This window comes from Blastomyces dermatitidis (assembly GCF_000003525.1).
Source record: "Blastomyces dermatitidis ER-3 genomic scaffold supercont1.8, whole genome shotgun sequence".
Lineage (NCBI taxonomy): Eukaryota > Fungi > Ascomycota > Eurotiomycetes > Onygenales > Ajellomycetaceae > Blastomyces > Blastomyces dermatitidis.
The window spans coordinates 196270-222989 of NW_025544781.1; the positions used below are offsets into that span (position 1 = coordinate 196270).

At 39.1% G+C, this 26720-nt stretch overlaps 7 protein-coding genes across 7 annotated transcripts; 5 read left to right on the top strand and 2 right to left on the bottom strand.

Annotated features, from left to right (window-relative positions):
* Nucleotides 1–148: 148 nt before the first annotated feature.
* Nucleotides 149–777, top strand: BDCG_17454 (uncharacterized protein; the record flags this gene model as incomplete). Its single annotated transcript, XM_045426575.1, has 1 exon — nt 149–777. The coding sequence occupies exon 1, from the start codon at nt 361–363 to the stop codon at nt 775–777; it is 417 nt and encodes a 138-aa protein (XP_045281954.1). The 5' UTR covers nt 149–360.
* Nucleotides 778–15438: 14661 nt separating this feature from the next.
* On the top strand, nt 15439–18326 carry BDCG_07059 (GTP cyclohydrolase II). Its single transcript, XM_045422822.1, has 10 exons — nt 15439–16204; nt 16281–16691; nt 16789–17145; nt 17227–17244; nt 17300–17346; nt 17420–17449; nt 17513–17565; nt 17627–17748; nt 17824–17894; nt 17962–18326. Exons 1-10 carry the CDS (start codon nt 15832–15834, stop codon nt 17965–17967), a joined length of 1488 nt encoding a protein of 495 aa, XP_045278378.1. The 5' UTR covers nt 15439–15831; the 3' UTR covers nt 17968–18326.
* Nucleotides 18327–18389: 63 nt separating this feature from the next.
* On the top strand, nt 18390–20298 carry BDCG_07060 (40S ribosomal protein S1). The gene is made up of 6 exons (XM_045422823.1): nt 18390–18557; nt 18671–18755; nt 18836–18861; nt 18938–19436; nt 19545–19646; nt 19743–20298. The coding sequence occupies exons 1-6, from the start codon at nt 18544–18546 to the stop codon at nt 19782–19784; spliced, it is 768 nt and encodes a 255-aa protein (XP_045278379.1). The 5' UTR covers nt 18390–18543; the 3' UTR covers nt 19785–20298.
* BDCG_07061 (alpha/beta hydrolase) lies at nt 19787–21728 on the bottom strand. Its single transcript, XM_045422824.1, has 6 exons — nt 21484–21728; nt 21384–21423; nt 21179–21303; nt 20917–21112; nt 20503–20806; nt 19787–20412 (listed from the first exon to the last, which is right to left on the bottom strand). The coding sequence occupies exons 1-6, from the start codon at nt 21684–21686 to the stop codon at nt 20390–20392; spliced, it is 891 nt and encodes a 296-aa protein (XP_045278380.1). The 5' UTR covers nt 21687–21728; the 3' UTR covers nt 19787–20389.
* Nucleotides 21729–21736: 8 nt separating this feature from the next.
* BDCG_07062 (RNase3 domain-containing protein) lies at nt 21737–23333 on the bottom strand. Its single transcript, XM_045422825.1, has 2 exons — nt 23086–23333; nt 21737–22993 (listed from the first exon to the last, which is right to left on the bottom strand). Exons 1-2 carry the CDS (start codon nt 23158–23160, stop codon nt 21920–21922), a joined length of 1149 nt encoding a protein of 382 aa, XP_045278381.1. The 5' UTR covers nt 23161–23333; the 3' UTR covers nt 21737–21919.
* An 88-nt stretch (nt 23334–23421) lies between these two features.
* Nucleotides 23422–24302, top strand: BDCG_07063 (mitochondrial 37S ribosomal protein RSM27). The gene is made up of 4 exons (XM_045422826.1): nt 23422–23566; nt 23616–23824; nt 23889–23938; nt 24003–24302. Exons 1-4 carry the CDS (start codon nt 23528–23530, stop codon nt 24026–24028), a joined length of 324 nt encoding a protein of 107 aa, XP_045278382.1. The 5' UTR covers nt 23422–23527; the 3' UTR covers nt 24029–24302.
* A 287-nt stretch (nt 24303–24589) lies between these two features.
* BDCG_07064 (splicing factor 3b) lies at nt 24590–26356 on the top strand (the record flags this gene model as incomplete). The annotated part of the gene is made up of 2 exons (XM_045422827.1): nt 24590–24661; nt 24716–26356. 2 exons carry the CDS (start codon nt 24590–24592, stop codon nt 26354–26356), a joined length of 1713 nt encoding a protein of 570 aa, XP_045278383.1.
* Nucleotides 26357–26720: the final 364 nt, after the last annotated feature.

The following is a 26720-nucleotide window of genomic DNA, read 5'->3' on the forward strand; positions in this document are numbered from 1 at the left end:
GAATAGAAATCTAGTGTTGCTGTTCTCAATCCCTTGCAGAATCTATTGAATATTGAGGTATTAAACCTAGATTTAATATATCTCACTGTGCAGGGATCAAAGGCTCAGTCAGACCTTGGGGTATACTGATTTTATAGTTGTCGTGTCTGCCGATTATGTATTGAGTACAGTTGCTGAGGTATCTTTTTGTACTTTTCTGTCGGGGATGGGCCAGATTGAGAGGGGTGGTACGAGGGCGAGACTTGGTGTTGATGTTCAGATACACTGAAGACAGACCGCGGAGGTTGCACTTCAGAAGTGGCCGTTGGTTATGTGCTTGATATTATCGCCGAGGTATCTTTTTGTATTTTTCTGCCGGGGATGGGCCAGATTAGGAAGGGCGGTACAACGGTGGGACTTGGCGTTGGTGTTTTGGAACATCAAAGATGGACAGGGTTTTCGTGGAGGTCGCTCCTCAGATATCTCCACAACTACAGATCGGGGATCTTCCAAAATCGAGAAGATTGGTGCATATGGCTAGGTCTCTTCACCTTACAATTTGTATGGCACTTTGGCCCGGGGTTGTGGTGTGGTAGGGGAGAACGGGGGATACTCCCACACAGGAGTTTTGAACAACGTCCGGTTCACGTTTGGCTGGATAACTCCACCACCACACAGGGTATGCGGTCGGCGATGGGGTCAGAATGCTCGTATGATCGAGGGCTTTTCGATGGATCTATCGGCGGGTTCTTATTCGAAAAATCGAGCGAGTTCGTGGTGGAGCGGTCGTTGTCATAGTTAACATAGATCTTATTATGTAGAAACTTCACTATCATCTTCTCTATCACCTCTGAAACTGCTTTCATAACTGGTCAGTCAGTAGTGTAATCAATAGCAGTGATTATTCATTAATTTTCATTTGATATTTACAGTAATATATCTATGAGGTTTATCTCTTATCATTTAAACAGTTGTATTATACAATTCATCTGATGTTGTACTTTCTCACATTCTAACTCTTTCTTAGATTCTTTTGTGATCTGATAATTCAGACACTTGTGAGTATACATCTGAATGTTCTCAGTCATGCTTGGCTAGTATACTCTTGATTTAAGTATGCTTATGAGTTCAGAGCTTTCTAAGTGACTGAATTCCTTGTGCATGTGAGTTATTAAGTTATGTTGAAATGAAGATTCTAGATAGAGAGCTTCTGTGTATTCTAGATCATGATAAAGCATAACATTATTTTCTAATTTTCTCAGCTTGAAGTTTGAAAGCATCTCTTCTACTACTTTTATAAGACACTTGTTATCTGATATCTTGTCATTCTTCAAGTGAGAGATCATGATATTCACTCATTCTGATTTCTTGCATTCTCTCAGTATATTTAATGTGAACATTTCTTATACCTAGTTCACAGAACTCTCACTCATGAAATCAGATCTGTAACTGATTATATCAGATATCACAGCATCTGATCTCTTTCAGTATTTGATATGAAGATTATACACTTAAAACTCTGAGATTTAATATGCTAAGCATTTAAAAGGTTTTATCATCAATTATAGATAGATGAGACTTTCATGATCTGTGATCACTGTTGTTATATATCTATTATCAATATATCTATTTCACAATGTCAGTGTGTGCTTGATTGCTAGCAATTTCTTTTCATACACTGAGTAATTGAGCTCAGCATCTAATAGTTTTCTATCATTGTATATCACTGAGTGCAGCTTGCTATTCTTACTTATCTGTAGAAGAGCATTTCTGATAGCTCATTCAGATGCATTCATCTTAATATAGAAAGATTTATCATAATCTGATTGAATAAGCACTGAGAATGTTATTACACATTTTCTCAGTGTGAGAAAAGTCTCTTCACACACAGTATTTCAGATAATTGAATGAAACTTCTTCTTTCACAGATTTGCATCTGTTTCTCTTAAGAGATCTGAGAGTGATGCAGATATTCATGTGAAATTCTTGATAAATCTGTGATAGTATGAGATTAACTTAAGAAACTATTATATATAATGTATGTTTCTCAGCTGCAGTTAATTTACTATGACATTCAATTTCTCTGAAATGAGGTATATACAGTTATCACTCATTATATATTCTACAAACTTCAACTCTTCTATTTTAAACATACACTTGATTGATTTAACATAGAGCTTATACTCTGTCAGAGTTGTAAGCACTTTATTAAGATACTTCAGATATTTATTATATGAGTTTGAAAAGACTAGAATGTCATTGAGATATATAAGATATGAGATTTTATTCTATTTATAAAAAATTGTATTCATCATTATTTAGAAGATGATAAGTGCATTTATCAGATTAAATAATATTATCAGAAATTCAAACTTCTCTCATTGTGTATTAAACATAGTTTGCAGAACTGACAGTTTATCTACACAGATCTGTCAGTATTCTGAAAGAAGATCAATCTTTGATAGATATCAGATATTTTCAACTGTGTTCAACTATTATTGAATCTGTGACAGTGAATATTCATTCTTGATCATAAGCTTATTAAGTGCTTAATAATTGATACATATTCATCACTTCTCATCTGCCTTTTTCATGAATAGAACTGAAAAGCCTCACATACTTAATGAGAGTTGTATGAGATCATGTTCTAGAAGATCTGTGATCTGACACTTCTGTTCTTTGAGATGTGTTTGTGACAGAGAGTACACATTCTGATTGACTGATTTTATATTCTCTGTATCAATCTCATGTACAAATCCTTGTTTCAGTAGCAATTCTGATGAAAGATCTGTTTAGAAGATCTTTTCATACTTCTTCAGAAGCTTTTTCATATGCTTGTTCTTCTATATATCTTTTATCTTAGTTTTCTTCACTTCCAGGTTCTGTATAACATACAGAATGCTCTTGAATAAGATCTTGTAAATTGTTCTCTTTACTTATTGATGTGTAAGCAGGTTTAATTCTTCTATATCAGAGATGTGAAATGTTCTTCTCATATCAGTTGATAGAATTGTATGAACTGTTTTCTTTCTATCAGTCAACTGTATATAGCATGTATATCATTGAATCTGTGAATTGAACCTTTGAAATCAATCAAGTCTGAGAATAAGGTTATATTTCACATTCTGCAGCTCTTGCGCTCAAATATAGCAAGATCATTCTTCAAAGTACAAGGAAACTCTTACTCTTGCAGGTGATATCAAATATCAGTTATCAGATAATCTTATACATTGAGAATTCTTCACTCAGCAGACTTCTTTCAATCTTCAAATTATATAATTATTAATACATTGTGTAGAAGCTTCTGTATCTGTTAACACTTTTACAGTTATCTCTTAATTCTTACTTAAGTGTCTCTTATACATTAATATTTCAGACTCTAAGATATTGAGATGAATGTTCACTTTCTCATCTATATCTCAGTCAGAAGCCTGCTTTCTCTTTACATTTACAGAATTCAGAGAGTCATCTAACACAGGCATCTCTTTCACTTTAAAGACTTTTCATAGAATATCAGCAAGTGTCTCTGAGCTCACTGATTCTGCTAGTTTTTTAACTCTCTTACTTCTCTTGACTGTACACACTGAGTGCAATCTTTTACATCATGATTTTGATATTTACAGTTAAAGCAAGCTTGATACTCATGATATCAAGATTTTCATTCAGAGAATTTCTTTTTCAGAGAATTCAGTACTTTAGTAATAATATTCAGATCTAGATTCATTGTATCTGAGTGTGTGACTTATGTTATAGAAGTCTGATTATCTGTTCTCTACTGAGATATACTTGATTACAGTATTTTCTATTATAATTGACTTACTTGTTTCTGTATAATGAGAATATTATATGCTTTCTTCTGTGGTTCGGAAGAACGTACGACCGTCGGATAATACCGCGGCCGCTTCCGAGCTACTAGCGTATGTGTACAAGTGTAAAGGGGCCATAGCGGCCGCTAATTAAATTAGCGTACGATATTACAATATATAAGAAGCTGGTGTACGCCTGTAATTGTACGCTGGCTTAAGCAACCTTTGAATCACATCTGGTAGCATGTCTAAAAACTGGTGAGAAGCGCAGGCTTCTTCAGGATGTGATAATTCTGCCTACAAAGTGATTCATAGTTATCATATCAGTGTGGTCCTAGAATGTCTCAAAAGATAGTGTATGAAGAGCAGTGAGCAGAAGAGCATCTGATTGATGCTGCTTTGCTTATTGAGGGAAAACTCCACACCCAGGCGAATGCCATGTATGAGATGTGAATGAATGAGATGTGAGAAAGAGAATGAAAGCAGTGAACTAGATTCAAAGAAGTTCACTCTCTACTCAGAAGAAGGATAAAAAGAAGAAGATGATCATCATCAGAGTCATATAATGATAACAGAAATCATATAATAATATAATGATACAGTGATATAATGATAGACATTGTATAATTAATGAGAAAATCACTGAAATGAATATCTTCTCTAGCTGATATGAACAATATCCTTCTCTGCTATCTGAACTGAAAGATATGCAGAACCTCTCAGAGAGATTACTTAAAGCAGTAAGAAAAACAGCTGAGACAGCTGAACTGAAATCAAAGCTCTATATGCATACAAGGATTCTAAATGAAATTAAGGCCTTGTGTATGCAGTGGCAGGCTGAGGTGAAAGCTAAACAATAATTGACATTCACTGTGAATCAAGTATTCACTATGAAGAGCTTCACTGATGCAATCATCATCATCAATAAGAATAGAGAAAACCAGATCTTAGGCCTGTAACAGAAGATTGAACATTTACACAGATAGATAACTATGCTGAATCTGAAGATCTTATCATGATTATTCACAATCTCTTCAGAAGCATACACATCATCAGAGATCACTGCACAGAATGAGAATTCAAGCATGAGATATATCAAGTCAGAAGATCTGTCAGAGTTATCAAGCTTTAATAGTGACTGAAAAAATGATGCTGCAATCAGCTGGCTAAGTCAGATACAATTATATTATCAGATTGAATGTGAACTCACAGACAGGCAGTCAACAGAATTTCAATAAGTCTTAAAATCTGTTACATTTCTACACGGAAAAGTGAAGTCATTATGAATGACTGATGAAAAGATGAATCTTACAGACTCAGAGTGATATTCATTCTCATAAATATGAAATGAGTTTTTCAAGTGAATCTTGCACAACTTTGAGAAAGTGAATATGTGAGATAAGTGTTATAAATGCTTCACTGAGTGTAGACAAGTGAGTGATCTTACATTATACTTCACACACTTCAGCTTATACTATCTTGTATTGAATGAAGAGCTTTCAATATCTTTCTGTTTACAGATCTTCATTCATGATCTTACATCTGAGTTGAGAGTGGAATAGAAATGCTTAATCTCACAGTCAGACACAGTGAAAGAAGTATACAACATTCTCATTATACAGGAACAAGTGAGTCAATTGTGATAGAAAATACTGTAATCAAGTATATCTCAGTGAAGAACAGATAATCAGACTTCTATGACACAAGTTATACATCTGAATGTGATGAATCTAGATCTGAATGCCATTGCTAAAGCACTGAATTCTCTGAAAAAGAGATTCTCTGAGTGAAAATCTTGATATTGTGAGCATTGAGCTTGCTTTAACTGTGAATATCAAAATCATGATGCAAAAGATTGCATTCAGTGTGCACAGTCAAGAGAAGCAAGGAAGTTAAAAAACTAGCAGAATCAGTGAGCTTGAAGGCACTCACTGATATTCTATAGAAAGTCTTCAAAGTGAAAGAGATGCTCATGTTAGATGACTCTCTGAATTCTGTAAATACAAAGAAGAAGCAGGCTTCTGAATGAGATATGAGTGAGAATGATGAAGTGAATACTCATCTCAATGTCTTGAGACCTGAAATGTTAATGTATAGAGGACACTTGAATAAGAATTGAGAGATGACTGTAAAAGTGTTAGCAGATACAGAAGCTTCTACATAATATATTGATGATCATATGATCTGAAGATTGAAAGAGGTCTGCTGAGTGAAGAATCTCTGATGCATATGATTATCTGATAACTGATATCTGATATCACCTGCAAAAGTAAGAGTTCTCTTGCACTTCAAAGAATGATCTTGCTATATTTGAGCGCGAGAGCTGCAGAATGTGAAATATGATCTTATTCTCAGACTCAATTGATTTCAAAGATTCAATCTGCAGATTCAATGATGTACATGTCATATGCAGTTGACTGATAGAAAGAAAATGGTTCATACAATTCTATCAACTGATATGAGAAGGACATTTCATATCTCTGATATAGAAGAGTTAAATCTGCTTATACATCAATAAGCAAAGAGAACAATTTACAAGACCTCATCTGAAAGCATTCTGTATATCATACAGAACCTGGAAGTGGAGAAAACCAAGATAAAGAATATGCAGGAGGATAAGCATATGAAGAAGCTTCTGAAGAAGCATGGAAAGGTCTTCTGAACAGATCTTTCACTGGAATTGCCGCCAGAATGAGGATTTGTACATGAGATTGACACAGGGGACATAAAACCAGTCAATCAGAATGCATACCCTCTGTCACAAACACATCTTGAAGAACAGAAGTATCAGATCACAGACCTTCTAGAACATGGTCTCATACAATTCTTATCAAGCGCGTGGGGCTTTTCAGTCCTATTCATGAAAAAGACAGGTGAGAAGTGATGAATATGTATCAATTATCAAGCACTTAACAAGCTTACAATCAAGAATGAATATTCACTGTCACAGATTCAATAACAGTTGAATATGATTGAAAACATCTGATATCTATTGAAGATCAATCTTCTCTCAGAATACTGGCAGATTCATGTAGATGAACTGTCAGTTCTGTGAACTGTGTTTAATATACAATGAGAGAAGTTTGAATTCCTGATAATATCATTCAGTCTGACAAATATGCCTGTCATCTTTCAAATGATGATGAATACAATTCTTCATAAACAGAATGAAACCTCATGTCTTGTATACCTTGATAACATTCTAGTCTTTTCAAACTCATATGATGAACATCTGAAACATCTTGATGAAGTGCTTACAACTCTGACAGAGCATAAGCTCTATGTCAAATCAATCAAGTATGTGTTTGAAACAGAAGAGTTGAAGTTTATAGAACATGTAGTAAGTGATGACTGTATACACCTCATCCTGAAGAAATTGAATGTCATAGTGAATTGATCACAGCTGAGAAATATACATCACATATGACAGTTTCTTGAGTTGATCTCATACTACTGCAGGTTCATCAAGGATTTCACATGAATATCTGTACCACTCTCAGATCTCTTAAGAGAAACAGATGCAAATCTGTGAAAGAAGAAGTTTCATTCAATCATCTGAAATGCTGTGTGTGAAGAGGCTTTTCTCACACTGAGAAAATGTGTAATAACATTCTCAGTACTTATTCAATCAGATCATGATAAACCTTTCTATATTGAGATGAATGCATTTAAATGAGCTATCAGAGATGCTCTTCTACAGATGAGTAAGAATGACAAGCTGCATCTGGTGATGTACAATGATAGAAAACTATCAGGTGCTGAGCTTAATTACTCAGTGTATGAAAAGAAATTGCTAGTAATTAAGCATGCACTGATGTTGTGAGATAGATATATTGACAACAGGCATATAATAACAGTGATCATGAATCATGAAAGCCTTATCTATCTATAATTAATAATAAAACCTTTCAAATACTTAGCATGTTGAATCTCAGAGTTCCAAGTGTACAATCTTCATATTAAATACTGAAAAGAATTGAATGCAGTGATGCTGAACACAATCAGTCACAGATCTGATTTCATGAGTGAGAGTTCTGTGAATCAGGCACAAGAGATATTTGTGTTAAACATGCTGAGAGAATGCAAGAAATCAGAATGAGTGAACATCATAATCTCTCACTTGAAGAATGACAAGATATCAGATGACAAGTGTCTTGTAAAAATAGTAGAAGAGATGCTTCTGAACTTCAAGCTGAGAAAATTGAAAAACAACATTGTGCTTTACTGCAATCTAGAATATGCAGAAGCTCTCTATCTAGAATCTTCATTTAGACATGACTTGATGACTCATATGCACAAGGAATTCAGTCACTTAGAAAGCCCTGAACTCATGAGCATACTTGAATCAAGAGCATACTGGCCAAGCATGGCTGAGAATATTCAGGTGTACACTCATGAGTGCCTGAATTGTCAGGTTGTAAAAGAATCTAAGAAAGGGTTGAAATGTGAGAAAGTGCAATATCAGATGAAGTGTATGATACAATCATTCAAACAATGAGAGATGAACCTCATAGACATATTACTGTGAATGTCAAATGAAAATTGATGAATAATCACTGCTATTGATTACACTACTGGCTGACCAGTTGTGAAAGCAGTTTCAGAGATGACAGAGAAGGTGATGATGAAGTTTCTACATGATGAGATCTATGTTAACTATGAAATACTGTGTGAGATTCTAACTGATAACAGTGTGAATCTTGTAGAAGAAGCAGTGAGGCATTTCATAAGCCAGTTACAGACAAGATATCATAGAACAACATCATATCATTCACAGATGAATAAGAAGATGAAACACTTGAATGAAATCTTGAGCAACATGCTGATGAAATATCTAGTGAATAAGCCTATAAGACTATGAAATGAATATCTCAGACAGGTGCTATTGACCATGCGGATTCAACAGCATGCAGTCTTCAAGTGTTCATCATTCTATCTGTTGTATGAATTGCACCCGCGCATCTCAGAGAATGCTTCAGAAAAGGTGAGAGAGAGAGCAGTTATAAATACAACAGTAGCAGTTATGAATACAACAGTAGCAGTTGTGAACACAACAGTTGTAAACACAGAATCAAGATTGAAAGAGATCAGCCATGCACATGTAAAAGCTAATAAGTTACTTCTGAACTGAGCAATTCAATTGAAAAGAATATAAGACTCACTTGTTAAGAAATTGAGTCTCAAGATGAGAATGTGAGTTCTTATATACAATGAGAGTTCTGAGAAGTTTCAACCTAGATGGTTTAAGTTATATAAGATACTCAAATCACATTCTCTGAGAATGTATGCATTGAAAGAATCAGAGAGACAGATCTTATACAACTTAATCAATGATTCACAACTTGTGAAAGCAAAGATGTAAGACTTGAGTGAATTATAATTATTCACAGCACTATCATCAGTATTGAAAAAGAAGAAGCTTACAATTAAAAAGTCTTGAGAAGTAAGAGAAATCATAGATACTTACAAACCAGATAATCTCACTTATTCTAATCTTTTCATGATTATAAGGAAAGAATGAGAAGTAATGAAGAAATCAGGTGAATGTCACACTTTAATAAGTGATGAGACTGTAGTCAGTTGTATGATAATATACTGCAGACAGTGAGTGCAACACAGTAAAAAGTAGTCTCAGAGTGACAGACTTACATGTGAGTCAGATTGCAGAAGAAAAAGAAATTCAGAGTTGAATTCAACTGTTTACACTAGTTCAATCACAGAGATCACAGAAGATGAACTATCTGAAACATTTATAAATATATGAGATCAAGTCATCTTGACCTCTGAGAACACTCAGAGATCAGATGAGATTAGTTTCAATGAGCTGTTTACTGTAGTGATCTGAGTGAGTGAAGAGAGACAGTATAATGCATGAGACAGAATCACAAAAGTTGAAAGCTGCTGAACCTAGTCACTGAATACTGTATCATATAGAGATTGTGTAAGAGTAGTGACTAGCAGATAAAGAAAAAGTATAAGAAAAGAAATAATGAATTAATCATCAACTGTAAGAGTCAGCTGTAAAAGACAAATATTATTATATACATCTTATTCATTTTCATATATCACACATTTAATCTATTTCCAACACCACGCCACCCGAAAAACATCAAAAACAAAGAAAATCTCAAAACTCAAGGTTTGCAAGGAATTTAAGAGCTGTAAGCTGCTCTTATAACAATGCTGTGCATGTCTTCAATTCCTCTATCACTCTGTGTACAACATTAATATCATTTATTGCAAGATTGACTGAAATACTAATATAGAAATGCGCATGTGTATGTGTAGAGAAATTGAAGAAGAGTGCAGAATCTGCAGAATTAGAAGCCAGAACAGAGAGAATGAAGATGAAAGAAACAGAAGAAGAAGAAGACACAGAACTGAACAAATGATGACAGAAGTCATCTGAGACTGAACACTTACAACTCAGTGTGTGCACAATCTTTCTCACAGAGAAGAAAGAGAAAGTGATGAGAGAAGCTTGAGAGTAAGAGAGAGTAGTCTTGATAATATTATCATCTTCAATCAGAATGGTCTCTGACACTGAAGCAACTAAGAATCATTGTTAACATATGAAAATTGTAAAATCAGAGATGAGAACAGTTACTGAATGAACATCTGCTGACCTTAGAGTTGTACATGCAATTACAACACACACAAGGCTTCTCAGAAAGAGAGAGAGAGACATGAGAAAATGCAGAAAGCAGAACACAGTGTGTAAATAACTTATTCTCACAATAACATCTCAGATAAGGCATACAAGTCTCACACTCATAAGTGTAAAAGAGTATGATATCTGTGTTTTTATTTCTGAAAACATGAATATTCTTCATCTGCATCATGAAGTTGAATAACAACTGTCAGAGAATAGGCTGATATGAGTTGATCATTCTGAAGATATTAGTCAGAGCAGATATACTCACAATATTGAATTTAACAGTTGTGAAAAGTTTCTTAGTGTCTGTGAATACCATGACTTTATACACAGTAAAACTCATAATAATTTCTTCTAAGAATAGAAAAATCAGTGTCAGAAAGAAAAGATGAAAAGAAAAAGACTTACAATCTCAACACTGTTAAAGAGAGAGATGATTCTCTGATATAAATGAACAATTTTCTCATCATGAATATTTAAAATAAATGTAATAATCAGTGTCTATGACTGAGCTTCAGATAGTTATGTTATATACAGTCTTTATACAATAAATTGTTCTGAGAGTTGATAAGAAGAGTAAAAGTGTACACACTGAGAGACATGGTTCACTGAGTCTATGCAATATCTTCTTGAAATGAGAAGAGCTAGTAATGAAGGCAGAGACAGTAAAACCAGAAGTAGTGAGAGTAGAGATTGCGGGAACAGAGGTAGTGAGAGCGGGAGAACCAGACACAGAGACAAGTGTAGAAGATTGAGAAGCAGTAGAGAAAGAAACAGAGAGAGAAGCAGCAGAGAAAGAAGTAGTAGAAGAAGTAAGAGAGAACACAGAAGACCTGATTATATATAATACAGATAATTTCTTCATTATTGCATTCTTCAAGTTCTTGATCAAGAATACAACATCAGGTTCACTATCATCAGCAGACACAGATCTGTCAATATGTGAAGATTCTATACAAATAAAAACAAACATATCAGCATCTGTGTTCACATAAAATTGTGTCAGAAAACATAATCAGAAACCTGCTGAGAAGAAAACAGTTAAGAGTGTATGAGAAGATGAAGAAGATGTGTTATCATTCATAATAATATGTTATTCTGATAATTGTTAGAAGATAAACAAGTTCTGATCATGTTTCATAACACATTACACTTACTGCTAATGAACTGCCTGGTATGAGTACTATGATAATGCTTGTTATAAGAATAAGAGACTATTGTCAGAAATGTGTACAATGTGATAGAGGGACAGATGAAAGGAGTTGAACAGAAGAAGAGATAGAAATCTTGAATGAGATGATGATATTTGATGATGATGAAATGAAGAAGATGGTTGAAGAATGAGAAAAGTTAGTGAATAAGTAATGTAATATAGTGAAAGTTTCTTTGTGAGAGTGTACACAGAACACTAGCTGAATCAGGAATAGGTCACACAATTGTGAAACACTAGTGATGAGCTAATTCACATGAAGCTAGGATGTACAACATGGTCACGTGAGTGTGACTGAATCTGATGAGAAAGGATGTGATTCAGAAGAACATACAACTGTCAGATAATACCGCGGCCGCTTCCAAGCTACTAGCATATGTGTACAAGTGTAAAGGGGCCATAGCGGCCGCTAATTAAATTAGCGTACAATATTACAATATATAAGAAGCCAGCGTACGCCTGTAATCATACGCTGGCTTAAGCAACCTTTGAATCACACTTCACTGTGTCTGACTGTGAGATTAAGTATTTTCATTTCACTCTTAACTCAGATGTAAGATCATGAATAAAGATCTGTAAACAGAAAGATGTTAAAAGCTCTTCATTTAATATAAGATAGTATAAACTGAAGTATATGAAGTATAATATAAGATTATTCACTTATCTACACTCAGTGAAGCATTTATAACATTTATCTTATATATTTACTTTCTCAAAGTTGTGTAAGATTCATTTGAAAAACTCATTTCATGTTTATAAAAATGAATATTACTTTAGATCTGTGAGATTCATCTTTTTATTAATTATTTATAATGACTTCACTTTTCTGTGTAGAAACATAACAGATCTTAAGACTTGTTGAAATTTCATTGACTATCTGTCTGTGAGTTCATATTCAATCTAATAATATAATTGCATCTGATTTAGTCAGCTGATTACAGCATTATTTTTTCAGTTATTATTAAAGCTTAATAACTTCAGCAGATCTCTCAGCTTGATATATTTCATACTCAGATTCTCATTCTGCACAGTGATCTCTGATGATGTGTATACTTCTGAAGAGATCATGAACAATCATGATAAGATCTTCAGATTTAATATAGTTATCTATCTGTGTAAACATTTGATCTTCTGCTGCAGATCTAAGATCTGATTTTCTCTATTCTTATTAATGATAATAATTGTGTCAGTGAAGCTCTTCATAGTGAATGCTTAATCTGCAGTAAATATCAATTATTATTTAGCTTCTGTCTCAGTCTGTCACTGTGTATACAAGATCTCAATCTCATTTAGAATTCTTATATATGTACAGAGCTTCAATTCTGATTTGACAGTCTCAGCTGCTTTTCTTACTACTTTAAGTAAACTCTCTAAAAGATTCTGCATATCTTCTGATTCAGATAGCAGAGAAGAGTGTTGTTTGTATCAGTTAGAGAAGATATTCATTTCAGTGATTTCTCATTAATTGTATAATGTCTATTGTTATATTACTGTATTATTATATCATTATATTATTATATCACTATATTATTATATAATTTCTGTTATCATTATACAACTCTGATAATGATCATCTCTTCTCTTTTATTTTTTTAAGTGAAGAGCAGTCTTCTTTGAATCTGATTCATCACTCTCATCTCTTTTCTCATATCTTATCTATTCATATACATGATATTCATCTGAGTGTGAAGTTTTCTCTTAATAAGTGAAGTAGTATCAATCAGATGCTCTTCTGCTCACTGCTCTTTATATACTATCTTTTGAGATGTTCTAGAATCACACTGACATGATAACTATGAATTGCTTTATAGATGAAATTATCACACTCTGAAGAAGTCTGTGCTTCTTATCAGTTTTTAGACATGCTATCAGATGTGATTCAAAGATTGCTTAAGTCAGCATATAATTACAGGCATACACTGACTTCTTATATATTGTAATATTATACACTAAATTAATTAGTGGCCGCTATGACCCTTTCTTTACACTCATACACTAGTAGTTCGGAAGCGGCCGCGTTATTATCTGACAGTTGTACATTCTTCCGAATCACAATTCTGCTAATAGACTCATTCAGTTCAGTAGAAGAGAGTGACTGATAGAAGCTACTCTGAGTGATTTATTCATTCTGCTTCATTATTATAACAGAGCTGATGAAGTTGTATAAAAGTGTAAAGATAAGTTTACTGTGACTGTAATTACATTTTAAACTGATCACTAGTGCTATAGTATTCTGAAGTGAAAGATGCTTAAATAATTATCAGTCAGATCTATCATCAGCTGTAGTGTTGAATAAGATAGATTTAAATAACTGCAGATCAGATTAATTACTAGCTGCAGTACTGAAGAAGATAGAATAGCTGAATAATTACAAGCTAGATTAATCACTAGCTGCAGTGTTAAAAGAAGGTAGAATAACTAACTAGACTGATTATCAGCTAGTCAATTCTCAGTATCTACAGCTCAGTTCAATTATCAGTGCTATATATATCAAGAACAGAGCAGAAGTTAAAGAGACTAGAAGAACTTGATTCTTAACAAGATATACTATTAAATTGTAGCATACACTGCTATATAAAGTCAGATATAAGAGTAAAAACTTGTCTTCTTCTCTAAAAGATAAGAGATGAGCGTACACTCTTATATATATAATGATTGTTTTATAGAGATTAACTCTTGTAGAAGAAGTAATCATCTATGAAGAAAAGAACAGAAACTCTGTAGAGAAGAAGTGAACACTCTTATAGAAGAAGTAATTATATATAAAGAAAAGAATAAAGACTCTGTAGAAAAGAAGTGAAAGCTCTTATAGAAGAAGTAATCACATATGAAGAGAAAAGCAGAGAGAGAAGATAGAAGTAAAAGCTTCAGAAAATAGTAAGAAATAAAGTGAAAGCTAGAGCTGAATAGAGAATTAACTTGAATAGAGAGTGAAAGTATATTATAGTTCTAATATCTTAACTTATTAATAATATAGTATTTTTATAAAATAGTGAAATATATTATATTCAGCACTTTTTAAAACAGAGATATTTAATAATAATTAATATTATACTATTTTACTTAAATAGAAGCTGAAATATCTTATTAATACTTTCTTCTTTATAAAATTCAATTATAATTCTAATCTAAATATTATTAACTTTCAGACTGCTTTTAAGATTATTCAGATTAATATATTAATCTGATTTAATCTACTTACTTCTATTTTAAAAAATATACTCAGTGTTTTAACTAGAGTCTCTGATAACTGAACAGATATTTTAATAGTAAGATTAGAATATTAAATAACTAGATATAATTATAATTGAAAAATTAGTAAATTATTCTTATATTTAAAATTATAGTAGCAGTTTTCAATATAATACTTTATACTCAGAATATATATATTTTTAGATAAAAATTATATTAATTAATAGAAAATAGAAAAATTAATTTTTTAAGATAATAGAGAAATAATCTATAAGTAATATTATATAGTGATTCTATCTTAAATATTATAATTAAAGTAAATCATTCTTATATTACTAATAAATAGAAACTGTTTTTTCTTAAATACTCTGTGAAGAGTTTACTGAGCCCTGTGACAGTTGATTGACTCAGATGTTAGCAGGACTTGGCAGAAAGTAGCAGTAGTTCAGATTGGGTTAGCTCGGAGTGGAGTGGCTGAGTTTACTGAGATAAGTAGCCTACAATATTATATATGAGATCACGTGCAGGCGGAGCGATCGCTACGGCAACGTCACTGGGGCGGGCGCTGCTACATGTCACGCGCTTTGGACGGTGTGGCGGTTGCGGGGCTTAGTCGCTGCCCGGGAACAAATGTCACCAGGTGCAAGCCTCCGCGTTCGGCCGCCGTGATGTCCATGATGCGCTGAGAGTCTGAATTTCGTTTTATTTCGAAATTCACCATATGGTAAAGGAACTCTTATATTCAAAGGTACCTCGCCTACGGGATCCTGTTGGATGATGCAGTGCTGTTTTTGGCTATTCCATCATACATAGTAGCTTGGTTGCTACACCGCTGCTGAGGTGGGGTTAACATTCAGGTGCCCAACCGATATTTATTTCTGTTGGAGTTCTCCGCATAGCGGGCTTGCGTTCTACCTTTTTCTCCGTATGCATCTCTATCACTTTTCACCCCCCTCACACCTTTTAAGGCTCCTAGCACACTATTCGCAATGGCAGCTTCCCTTTCCGGCCCGGGCAACGACTTGAGGGGAATCCTGGCGGCCCTCGAAAAGATACAGGTTGACAATTCCCACTTGTCCAGTTCCGTCGAGGAAATAAAGGAGAAAGTTGAGTTACTAGCTACCCATGATGATATTCCTGAGCCCGACGCAAAGGATGAAGCTCAAGTGCTCGGGTCTGCGCCAGCCCCAGCAGGAAAATATACTCCGCGTAAAACTTCTGGAACCTCTCGCATTATTCTTACCACTTACCCCGGCCAATCTGGGATAAACCCCATAGTTATGGACTGGGGGAACTCTGATCCAATCAAACGAGGACCAGTCGTAGTGAGCAGACACCCTGACACGGTGAAGAAAAGAAACGGTCAGTAAGGACAGTTTTTAGCCGACTACAAAGTCAACAAGAGAGCATCATTCATTACTGACAACGTCATTCGAAGCGATCGGTGCTCATGGTGGTTCCTATTCCATATACTACGCTCTTGCTGTAGCCAGCAAAGATCTCAATGTTGACCACCGCCCCGATTTCACTAATACGGAGCCTCCCGTCAACATTGGGCCTTTCCCCCAGTGGACAGATCCGAAAAAGATAGTTTCAATGGATCCATGGGGCCATCGTGCTCCATTCGACTTCACTGAGATGATCAAAAAGGGAGGCGTGGATATTCGGCCCACTATTGCCGTCACAAAAGCGCATATGAAATTGCCCGAATTGAAGCAGAGTGTCGAGACCGGCAGGTTGAAGGTGGACGGGAAAATATGCCTGAATGAGTCCGGGGAGCTGGCTGTGACGAAGATCGCTGTTGAACCAGTCTGGTACCTGCCAGGCGTAGCGGAAAGATTTGGCATCGGTAAGCAGATATCCTCCGTTTAACGATGGCGAATTAAATAGTAGAACGTTTACATACATACATGATTCTTACGGCTTGCTGAATTCATGACCTGTAGATGAAGGCACTCTGCGCAGATCACTTTTCGAAAATACAGGCGGTTCATACCCAGAGCTTATCACCAGGGGTGATATCAAGCTGTTCCTTCCACCCATTGGAGGCTTAACGGTGTACTGCTTCGGCGACCCTGCCAGGATGTCCGACCCAAATGTGAAATTGGCTCTTCGAGTTCATGACGAATGTAACGGCAGTGACGTTTTCGGATCTGATATCTGTACCTGCCGCCCTTACTTAATCTTCGGGATAGAAGAAGCTGTCAAGGAGGCTCAGCATGGGGGGAGTGGTGTTGTCATTTACTTTCGAAAGGAGGGTCGGGCCCTTGGAGAAGTCACAAAATACTTGGTCTACAATGCCCGTACGTTTTGTTGCTCTTGCCTACCTCCAACTTTTTCACCTGTATCTCTGATTTATCTGACCTTTTATCCTCTTTATCTAGGGAAGCGAGGATCTGATCGTAGGTGCCATCATCCTAGAATGCGAGAATAGCCCATCTAATCTAGAACATGTAGGTGCCAGTGAATATTTCAAAAGAACTGAAAATATTGCTGGAGTCAAGGTATGTTATCTATCTAGCTACAAACCCCGTTTTCTTAAATCATTTTATTTCAAAAGCTGATATTGTGACATAGGACATGCGCTTTCAAGCTCTTATGCCAGACGTACGTAGAACAGACACATGGTCGACAGTATTCGCTCTGTTAACTAACTTTGCTCATATCTAGATCTTACACTGGCTGGGTATTACCAAAATCGATCGCATGTTGAGCATGTCGAAGTGAGTGGATTCATATATGGTAACAAATCACCGCGTTGCATAGAACTAACGAGGTGCCCAGCATGAAACACGATGCAATCGTTGAACAAGGCATACCGATCCATGAGCGAGTCCCCATACCAGATGATTTGATTCCCGAAGACAGTCGGGTAGAAATCGATGCAAAAATCCACGCTGGTTACTGTATGCTAATCCCTGGAATTTTCTCTCGTTTCGATATTATTCTTAGTATTATTTTAGTCTAACATCGATGGACAGTCACTACCGGCAAGGTCTTGAGTGCGGATGAGCTTTCCAAGGTGCAAGGGCGCGCGTGGGAAGATGTTGATGTAAGTGATATTTTTTTCCCTTTCTTCATCTAGTTTGAGTATGTCTTCATACTGAGCATTAGACCAGCATTGAGAGGGAGGTTGTCGGGCCCCGTCCATCATAATGGGGATAAGCCACTTCCGGGAAGGTGTCGCAGAATGAAGTACAACGCCAGTAACGAAGCCGTGAGGCCATTTTCCTCGTTTCTTCTGTTTTCCCTTGATGATCCATATGGCGTAGTTTTACTAGAAAGTTTCAGGAATACATACTCACTATCTAATGTAACATGGAAATGTTTTATTTAAATACCTGGTCATCTGGACAATTGAACTTGCTAGCCATCATCCCCTGGGCTTAGGAACACAAATGAGTAGAGAAAAACCAAGCCTGAGCCATACGCATGCGATTGCCCCATATTTCCGCCAAGACATTCCGGGCGTAGGGTTTTCTGGCTGGAGTGGGCTGACATAATACATATAACTAACTCACTAACCTGTAGAAGCTAGCGTAAAGGGCTCGCTTAGCGGGAAATTTGTGTGGGATTCCATTTCGACATCACACTGTGGACCAACCGACTCCAAACGCTTGACCTGCTCTCTCTATTCAAGGCCTTCGGATGCGATAATCTGCCTCTCTTTCCCAGCTGCAAGATAGGCCCGAATCGCAAATATGGCTGTCGGAAAGTACGTCGCTCCTTTTAGTCCCATCTTTATTTTCCTCCGGTTGATAGGCTGCTCGGAATGAAGCAGTTGATTGAAGCTATACATCGCCAGAATACTAACTGAACTATTAACAGGAACAAGCGTCTGTCGAAAGGTAAGAAGGGCCTGAAAAAGCGGACTCAGGACCCTTTTTCGAGGAAGGATGAATATTCCGTGAAGGCATGTTATTTCGTGCGATTGGAGGTTGGAGTTGGTTTGGTTTATCCATGATTCAAATGCTAATATCTCGTTTTCCTCAGGCTCCCTCGACCTTCGCCATCAGAGAGTACGATATCTATCCACCTCAATGTGCAAAACGCGGGCTTCGGAATAGAAAAATATGCTAACTCGGGGGAAAATAGTGTGGGGAAGACATTGGTCAACCGAACGACAGGTCTCAAGAACGCCAACGACTCTTTGAAGGGCCGAATCTTCGAGGTTTCGCTCGCCGACCTGCAGAACGACGAGGACCACGCATTCCGCAAGGTCAAGCTACGGGTTGACGAGGTGCAGGGAAAGAACTGCCTGACCAACTTCCACGGTCTGGATTTCACATCGGACAAGCTTCGATCGCTGGTCCGCAAATGGCAAACTCTGATCGAGGCCAACGTAACCGTCAAGACCACCGACGACTACCTCCTCCGCCTATTCGCCATTGCTTTCACCAAGAGACGACCAAACCAGATCAAGAAGACCACCTATGCCCGCTCCTCCCAGATCCGCGCCATCCGCAAGAAGATCACCGAGATCATCCAGCGCGAGGCTTCCACCCGCACCCTCGCCCAACTCACCAAACTCATTCCTGAGGTCATTGGACGGGAGATCGAGAAGGCTACCCACGGCATCTACCCTCTGCAAAATGTTCGATTGGAACCCCGCCTTTTCCTGTCTTTTCCTCAGTGTCCTCTTTTGTCGCTCGTTACGCTTCAGCTGTAAATTTCTTACTGACCACGCGCTTCGATTTTACAGGTCCATATCCGCAAGGTCAAACTCCTGAAATCCCCCAAGTTCGATTTGGGCGCTCTGCTCGCTCTGCACGGAGAGTCAAGCACTGATGACAAGGGCCAGAAGGTATATGTGATAGATCCACTTCCGAAACCACACTCCTTCCTACCTAACCCATGGTATATTGTATATCCTGCTAACAATTGCGTTTTTTTCCGATAGGTCGAGAGGGAGTTCAAGGAGCAGGTTCTCGAGTCCGTTTAAACGCGGCTAGGGAATGAAATGAATGGGGCGTTGGAGAAAGGGAATTAAAATCACCTCGCTTCTAGTTTTACATGTGCTGGCTTTTTATTTTAACGTGGATTATGGTTAAACTACTGTTTTTATTTTTTCTCTCTTTCCCTTTTTTGAAAACAAACCGTGTATCCCATTGAACAAGAATAGAATCTGAAAGCCACACATGTCTAGATAGCTTATATTTTCGATTTTCTCAAATGGGTAACACACGGAACTGATAGTATCTTTTTTGAACTTCAGATGCTTTCCAAATCCCTTGCTCCTTGTTTCCCCCTCCCCGAGTTAACAGCTCGATTCATGTAACTTTGCCTTTATAAGTGGGAAACAAGCAGCTGCCAGTACTTGGACGTGCGACTGCTGTATAGTTCACCAACTTACTAATAGCATGTTTCTCCCGCGTCGTCTTGCAAATTGACCAACCCTTGAAAATGTTTTATAATAATAGCATTCTTGCGAATTGAAGTGATTCTATGTTGGCATATAATCTAGGCCATCTTTAAGTGACGAAGTACTACTAATCCAGGAGGTAATCTATCAAAGCATAAGCACCCCACACCACAGGGCGGATTAAATTACCGAAGGAACTCAGTAACAGCTATGTACAGCACGCTGTCAGTTTCACTGCCAACGTTTCTTAAACGAGGGAGGAAGAGGAAGTTGGGGGGGCCCATTAGGAGAAACGAACCGTTTTTGAACGCCTCCGGATTCTCTGATATTACCCAGTGACCGGCGTCGACATCTACTAGTCGGTAATTGGGGAAGAAATGCGCAATCGTTGGCAAGGTTTTATCTTGGACATAGCGGCTTCTGGTTCCTCGTATAAAAAGCGATGGGCCTTCAAATTTGACGGTGTTAGAAGGGCTAAACGGGAACCCTGCCAGTTCACCCAAAGATTCGCCGAGCAGTTTTACAGGGACACGGAACTTGAGAACATTGCTTTCTTTGGATCGAATAAGGTTGGTGAGGAGGAATTGGCGGATTGGTAGGGACTGTATATTAGTGCGTATTTGGAATTAGCCCGTTAAGCTCCAAAGAGAAGGGAAGGGGGGTCTAGAAACAATGGGAGTATATGGGTAAGATGTATATGGGTAATACGAACCTCTTCATATTGCTGGAGGATACGATCCGCATCACTCTGCTTTGTGACATTAGCACTCTCAATTTCCTGCATGGCCTTTACATAATTTGCGAATGGGCTGCCTAGCCTCGCAGAAACGGGAGCGTTGTCGACTGCAACGAAGGAAGATATGAGGTCAGGAGACCGCAGCGCAACAGTCATCGCAGTTTTCGCGCCCCTATATTTTCCCCAGCAATGTCAGAACGGATTTCCATTTTCACATGGGTATGGGAACAGAGATTACATCGAGTGGCCAATTAGAGTAGGCTTTTCGAGCTTCAGGTCATGAACAAATTCCTCGACGTCATCCGCCATCGCAGTGTAATTGTGCTCCTGGAAATGCGGCGAGTCGCCATGGTTTCGAAGATCCTTTCCAGTGTTAAAGAAAGTTAGGCGTATGCGGGTCATATCGAGCATTGTTCGAAATGCAAAGAGGAGGGAACCCTTACAAGCGCATAGATGCGAGTTTTCAGATGGCTCCCGAGAGCTCTGCAGCCATGTCAGTGAACATGTTTCCGAAGAGAACGGAATATTTTGGCCTCTCCTTACTTACTGATACTCCTATTATTCTGTTTGGAGCCGAATAGTCCATGCATAAATATAATAGGGCTGCGGCTTTCGTCGATTGGCGCAGAGTCACCTCCAGCCGGCCAAGCTTGATAGGCCAGTTGAGCTCTGCTCCTCACAGGTGATGTTCTGAAAGATCGGTAGGAGACGCGGGATAAGCACCCACGGAAAATCGGGGAGCCCATAGTTTCTACGAGCTTCAACCAGTGGTAGCGCGCGGATCAGAGAGAAATAGAAGAGATGATTGCTAGAAATTGGGAGGCGGAGACGGGTTACGTCACGTGATGATATATAGAGTACCTAGGTAGGTAGGTATCGGGCGGCATTAAGTAGCTGTTCTAAGGAAGTTACAGGACTATTTACGCGCTTAAATGAATATGCTTGGGTATAAACTACATAATATGTGCTGTATATGCTATCACAAGGGATGTCCGGCCGCCACCTTGTCTTTGGACTTGGCTGCATGGTATGCCTGCTTTGCGGCCGCAGCCTGCTGCGTTATGGGGTTTTCCAAAGCCTTCCTGGCTGCTTCGTTTCCGGCTATAACTTTGCTAAGCCCCATCCCCGACCCTAGACATTCTTTTTTATGGCCCCAACCGGTTAAGTAAACGCCAATAAAAAACGTTTGTAAACCCCCAGGATGGTTAATGGCTTTTTTCTCATCCAAATAAGATAGTCTGATTCCTTTGTCCATGATTAGTTTCGCAAGCTCCTCCTTGTATCGAAGCACAGGCTTTTCCTTCTCTATTTGCTCAAGCTTTGGTATCCAGAGCTGCGTCAGCCAATCCTCGACCAGCTGGACGCCGTTGTCACGGTTAGACAAGATGACGGCCGCAACGTATGCTTCGAAAAGGTCTCCTTTGACTTTCGTCCATGTTTTTGCTTGATTCCGAATTTCAGGCGGCACCATCAATTTTTGATCTAGGCCATAAAGAGTGGTGTATTCAGCCAATGTTTCGTTTTTCACTAGGAGTTCCCTGATCTGGGAAAGACGCCCCGCTGGGAGACGCGGAAACGTATCCCAGACAAGCCGGGTTGCCATAATCTCGATGTAGGCATCGCCTAGGAGCTCCATCCTTTCATAATTTTTCTCAGATAAAGAAGCGGTGTTCGGATTATGGATGCCTTCGTGAGTGAGCATCGCAGTGTGTAGTTGTTTATCCAGAACAAGTGGGAGAGGCGGCAGTTTCTTCTGAGCATGTAATTGTAGCGAAGAGGAGTGCAGTCGATCCCGAGAAGATTGTGAATAATACAATGACTCCGGTGCGGAGTTTTTGGGGGATAATGCTTTGTCAAGCTCTGCCAAAGCTACTACCACGTCAGGTTCGGATCCATCTAGGAGTTCTTGAACTTGCTCCGGGCGGCTTAGAAGCTTGCTGGTGAGTTTTCTAAGTTTCTCCAGACGAGATTTGGCTTTAATTGTACGTTTCTTGGCCCCTGAAGAAGTTTGCGAGCTTGTAGAAACGTTATCGGGTTCCGGGTCGGGTAGTGTCTTGTAAGGAGTATCACTATTAGCTAACCATCAAGCGGGAACATAACGTGGAGGAGTTCGCAAAATACCGTCTGGATGGCTTTCGCACTGACCTTGCGCCTTTTCACGGCCTTTCCTACTGTAATCCCTCCGGAGCTTTCGAGCTCAAGTTTCCTCTTCGTATCCATTTTCCTTATTTTCTTTTTGATATATCCGAGAATATGGGGTGGGATGCGTTTGAATAGAGTTTTTTCTTTTCTTTTTATTCATTTACTTATTATTATTATTATTTTGTTTTTTCGAAAGGACGTTGAGCGTAAAGAACAGGACCGACGCCAGGTAGCTAGCGCAATTAATGAAGAAGCATCTTTTCCGTTCAAATATTTTGCAGAGGTAGATGTGGAAGCGCACGCAATCCTAAAAAGGACTAGCGGCAGAGCCTCCGAAACCACCGATTTGCGCTCGTCAGACGGACGGATGTCACCACCAAGACTTCATCCTCGACGATACTCACGGCTCCAACGAAGACCTTGGTGACAACAAACTACGGGCAATATGTCTGTTCCTCGTTCTAGAATTCTAGACCTTGTTAAGGTTGGTCTCGGCTCTCTACACTATCATTGATCTCACTAACTTTTCAAAGGCCCAATGTCGCATTTTCTCCCACACCTACAACCCCGAGCAACAACGACTTGGGAATAAAGTTTTGCGCCAGAGATTACGAGGACCAGCACTAGCAGCATATTACCCTCAAAGAATAGGCACTTTGAATGAACTGGAGGAAGCCTACGATGCTCTTGGGCTCCGGTTTGTGGATTATCCTGAGGGAAAGCGGCTTGGTGTCATAGAAAAGTACGTAGTGCGGTGTTCTTGGATATCTGCGGACATTATTTGGTAACTCACGGCAAAAATACAGACTTCAAAGCCGTGGGAAGGGGAACCCCAAGAAGAGACGCACAGCAGCAGGTAAGAGAGGCTTCCCGTATCTTCCTCCTGCGTTTTCGCGGCTGACTGATCTGTCCCGTTACAGAGTCGAGATCGGCCAAGAGGAGATAGTTCAGCTCCCTACCTTTATCTGTACTTTATATGCGTGTTTCAGTGGACCATTCATATACCTAGATTGGCTTCACCATGGTTTCTTTCTGGGCATTCTACCAAGGGTTTTTACGTTTGGGTGGTAAGAAGGAGTTGTTTTGGTTTTTATTGAAGCAATTGTATTCTAGAGGGTTAGCATTCATAATTATAAATAAGACCTTCATGACATCCCCTGACAAGTGTTTCCTTCACCATCGTCAATGCCAATTATCGACTCTGGTTATTCCTACTTCAGCACACCCGCGTAGCTCTTCTCTCTGTTGAGATATCTCACGTGATTTGGGTTTAGTGAGCCCTTGTCTCTCGACGTATGTTCCACGCGCCACTTTTAACAATCTTCCCTTCCCAGCCATTCCCAAATCATCGCATAGTATAGGCATGTGTTAACTTATATACTCGCTCTGTCTGCTTACCTGCTTAACTGACCTACCTATTTGCGTCGACTGAGCTGAGAGTTGAAAGGGCTCATCCGGCGCCCGAATCTCCCGGTGTCCCTGATCCTGTCAACGGTAATTCTCCAAAATGCCAGCGGTAACTACGAAACCCACTAAGAATCAACTGAAGAGAGCTAAGCGCAAAGCGAAAAAGAATGAGGTATGTTGCACATAGTTATTGCCTGGGTATATACGTCTGCTGACTTCACTACAGTTGAAATCTAGCACGAATTCTCCGGCTCCTCAAGCCGATCCGGATGTTGCTGAGACGAAGGACGAGCAAAATGGGACTCCATCAGAGGCTCCTCCTCCTCCGGAGCGTAAGAACGATGCGAGCGACCCTGAGAATCTCTATGATTCCGTCGACCCCTTATTTGAAATGTATAGAGACGTGATCGGCAAGTTCGAGAAACGCGAAAACGAAGAGTCCGCATCCAAAGAAATTGACAAACCCGAGGTCTACTTCGATGACGATGATGATATTCCTGATGAGGAAGAGGAAGCTTCCGGGCCTAAAATATCGAAAAAGAAGCGAAAGGAAATGAACAAACTGTCTGTTGCAGAGCTGAAGGCGCTGGTTCGGAAACCGGAAACAGTTGAATGGACCGATACGTCAGCATCAGATCCGCGTCTACTTGTGCACATCAAGGCCTATCGAAATGTCGTTCCTGTACCAACTCACTGGTCATTAAAACGGGAATATTTGTCGTCAAAAAGAGGTGTTGAGAAACCACCCTTTGCCTTGCCAAAATTCATACAGGAAACTGGAATCGCTGAAATGCGAGATGCAGCTTTGGAAAAGCAGGATCAAGCAACTCTCAAGCAAAAACAGCGCGAACGTGTACAGCCTAAGATGGGGAAATTGGATATTGACTATCAGAAGCTCTACGAGGCCTTTTTCAGATTTCAAACCAAACCAGAGCTGACTCGCTATGGAGAAGTCTACTACGAAGGCAAAGAGTATGAGACTAACCTACGACACCTCCGACCCGGCGAACTGAGCGATGAGCTGAAAGAAGCACTCAATATCCCCCCCGGAGCGCCCCCACCATGGCTAATAAACCAGCAACGATTCGGGCCTCCCCCGTCATACCCTGCCCTGAAAATTCCGGGTCTAAATGCTCCACCCCCGCCCGGCGCAATGTGGGGATACCACCCTGGCGGATATGGGAAGCCTCCCGTCGATGAACACAACCGGCCGTTGTACGGGGGTGATATTTTCGGTGTGTTGCAAACGCAGCAAAATGTACAACAAGGGGAGCCAGTGGAGAAAGAACTTTGGGGAGAACTACAACCTCCAGAGGACGAGTCCGAAGAAGAAGAAAGCGAAGAGGAAGAGGATGAGGGGGAAGATGAAGAAGGTGGAACTGGGTTGCAGACCCCAAGTGGGTTGGAGACTCCTAGCGGGATGGTTTCCACAGTCCCTTCGGAATTCGGAGGTGCAGAGAGTGTCGTGGGCGAATTCGATGTCCGAAAGCATCGCGGGACAGAAACTGAGGAATCAGCGCATCCTAGGTCTGCATACCAGGTCATCCCCGAGCACCAGACGCAAGTTCGGGGCTTTTTCGGTGGCGATCGGGCTTATGATCTTAAAGCTGCACAGAGTAATATTCCGGTGCTTGGTGCAGAAGATCAAAGTCGGAAAAGAAAGAAGCCTGGAGATGTGGATGTATCCGTTGACCCTGATGCGTTGCATGATGGAATAAATAAGGACAACTTGAAAGACCTCTATGAAGCCCAGCGAAAACAGGAAAACAATCCTAATTGGGGATTCCAGGAGGACCTGAGTGATATGATTGCCAGCGAGAGCCGGAAGCGATTAAAGAAAGATGAAGAGCGGCGGGCCAAGCGGTAATATCATAGTTGACTGCCCACAGCAAACATATCAAGGAGTTGGGAGTTTCATGATGGGTTTGAAAAGGCTCGGGGAAATTCTTTGTAGCAATCTCTTGCTCTTCTACTTTCTGATGTAACTATGCAATTAATCTATATGATCCAGTTTTCATTCCATTTTCCATAATTACGCGCCTAACCAACCTATAATTTTTATGTTACAAAGTCCCGTCACGTGACACAATCCAAAAATTTCCCTGCGCATTCTTTCTTGAAAGGGTTGGCGGAACACGCGCTGAGCAACCTCGCGGGGACAAGTCGAGTGAGTGGAACATGAGCTGTCAGCCAATATTTTTTTTACATTGCTACGTTGTAGCCCAACGATA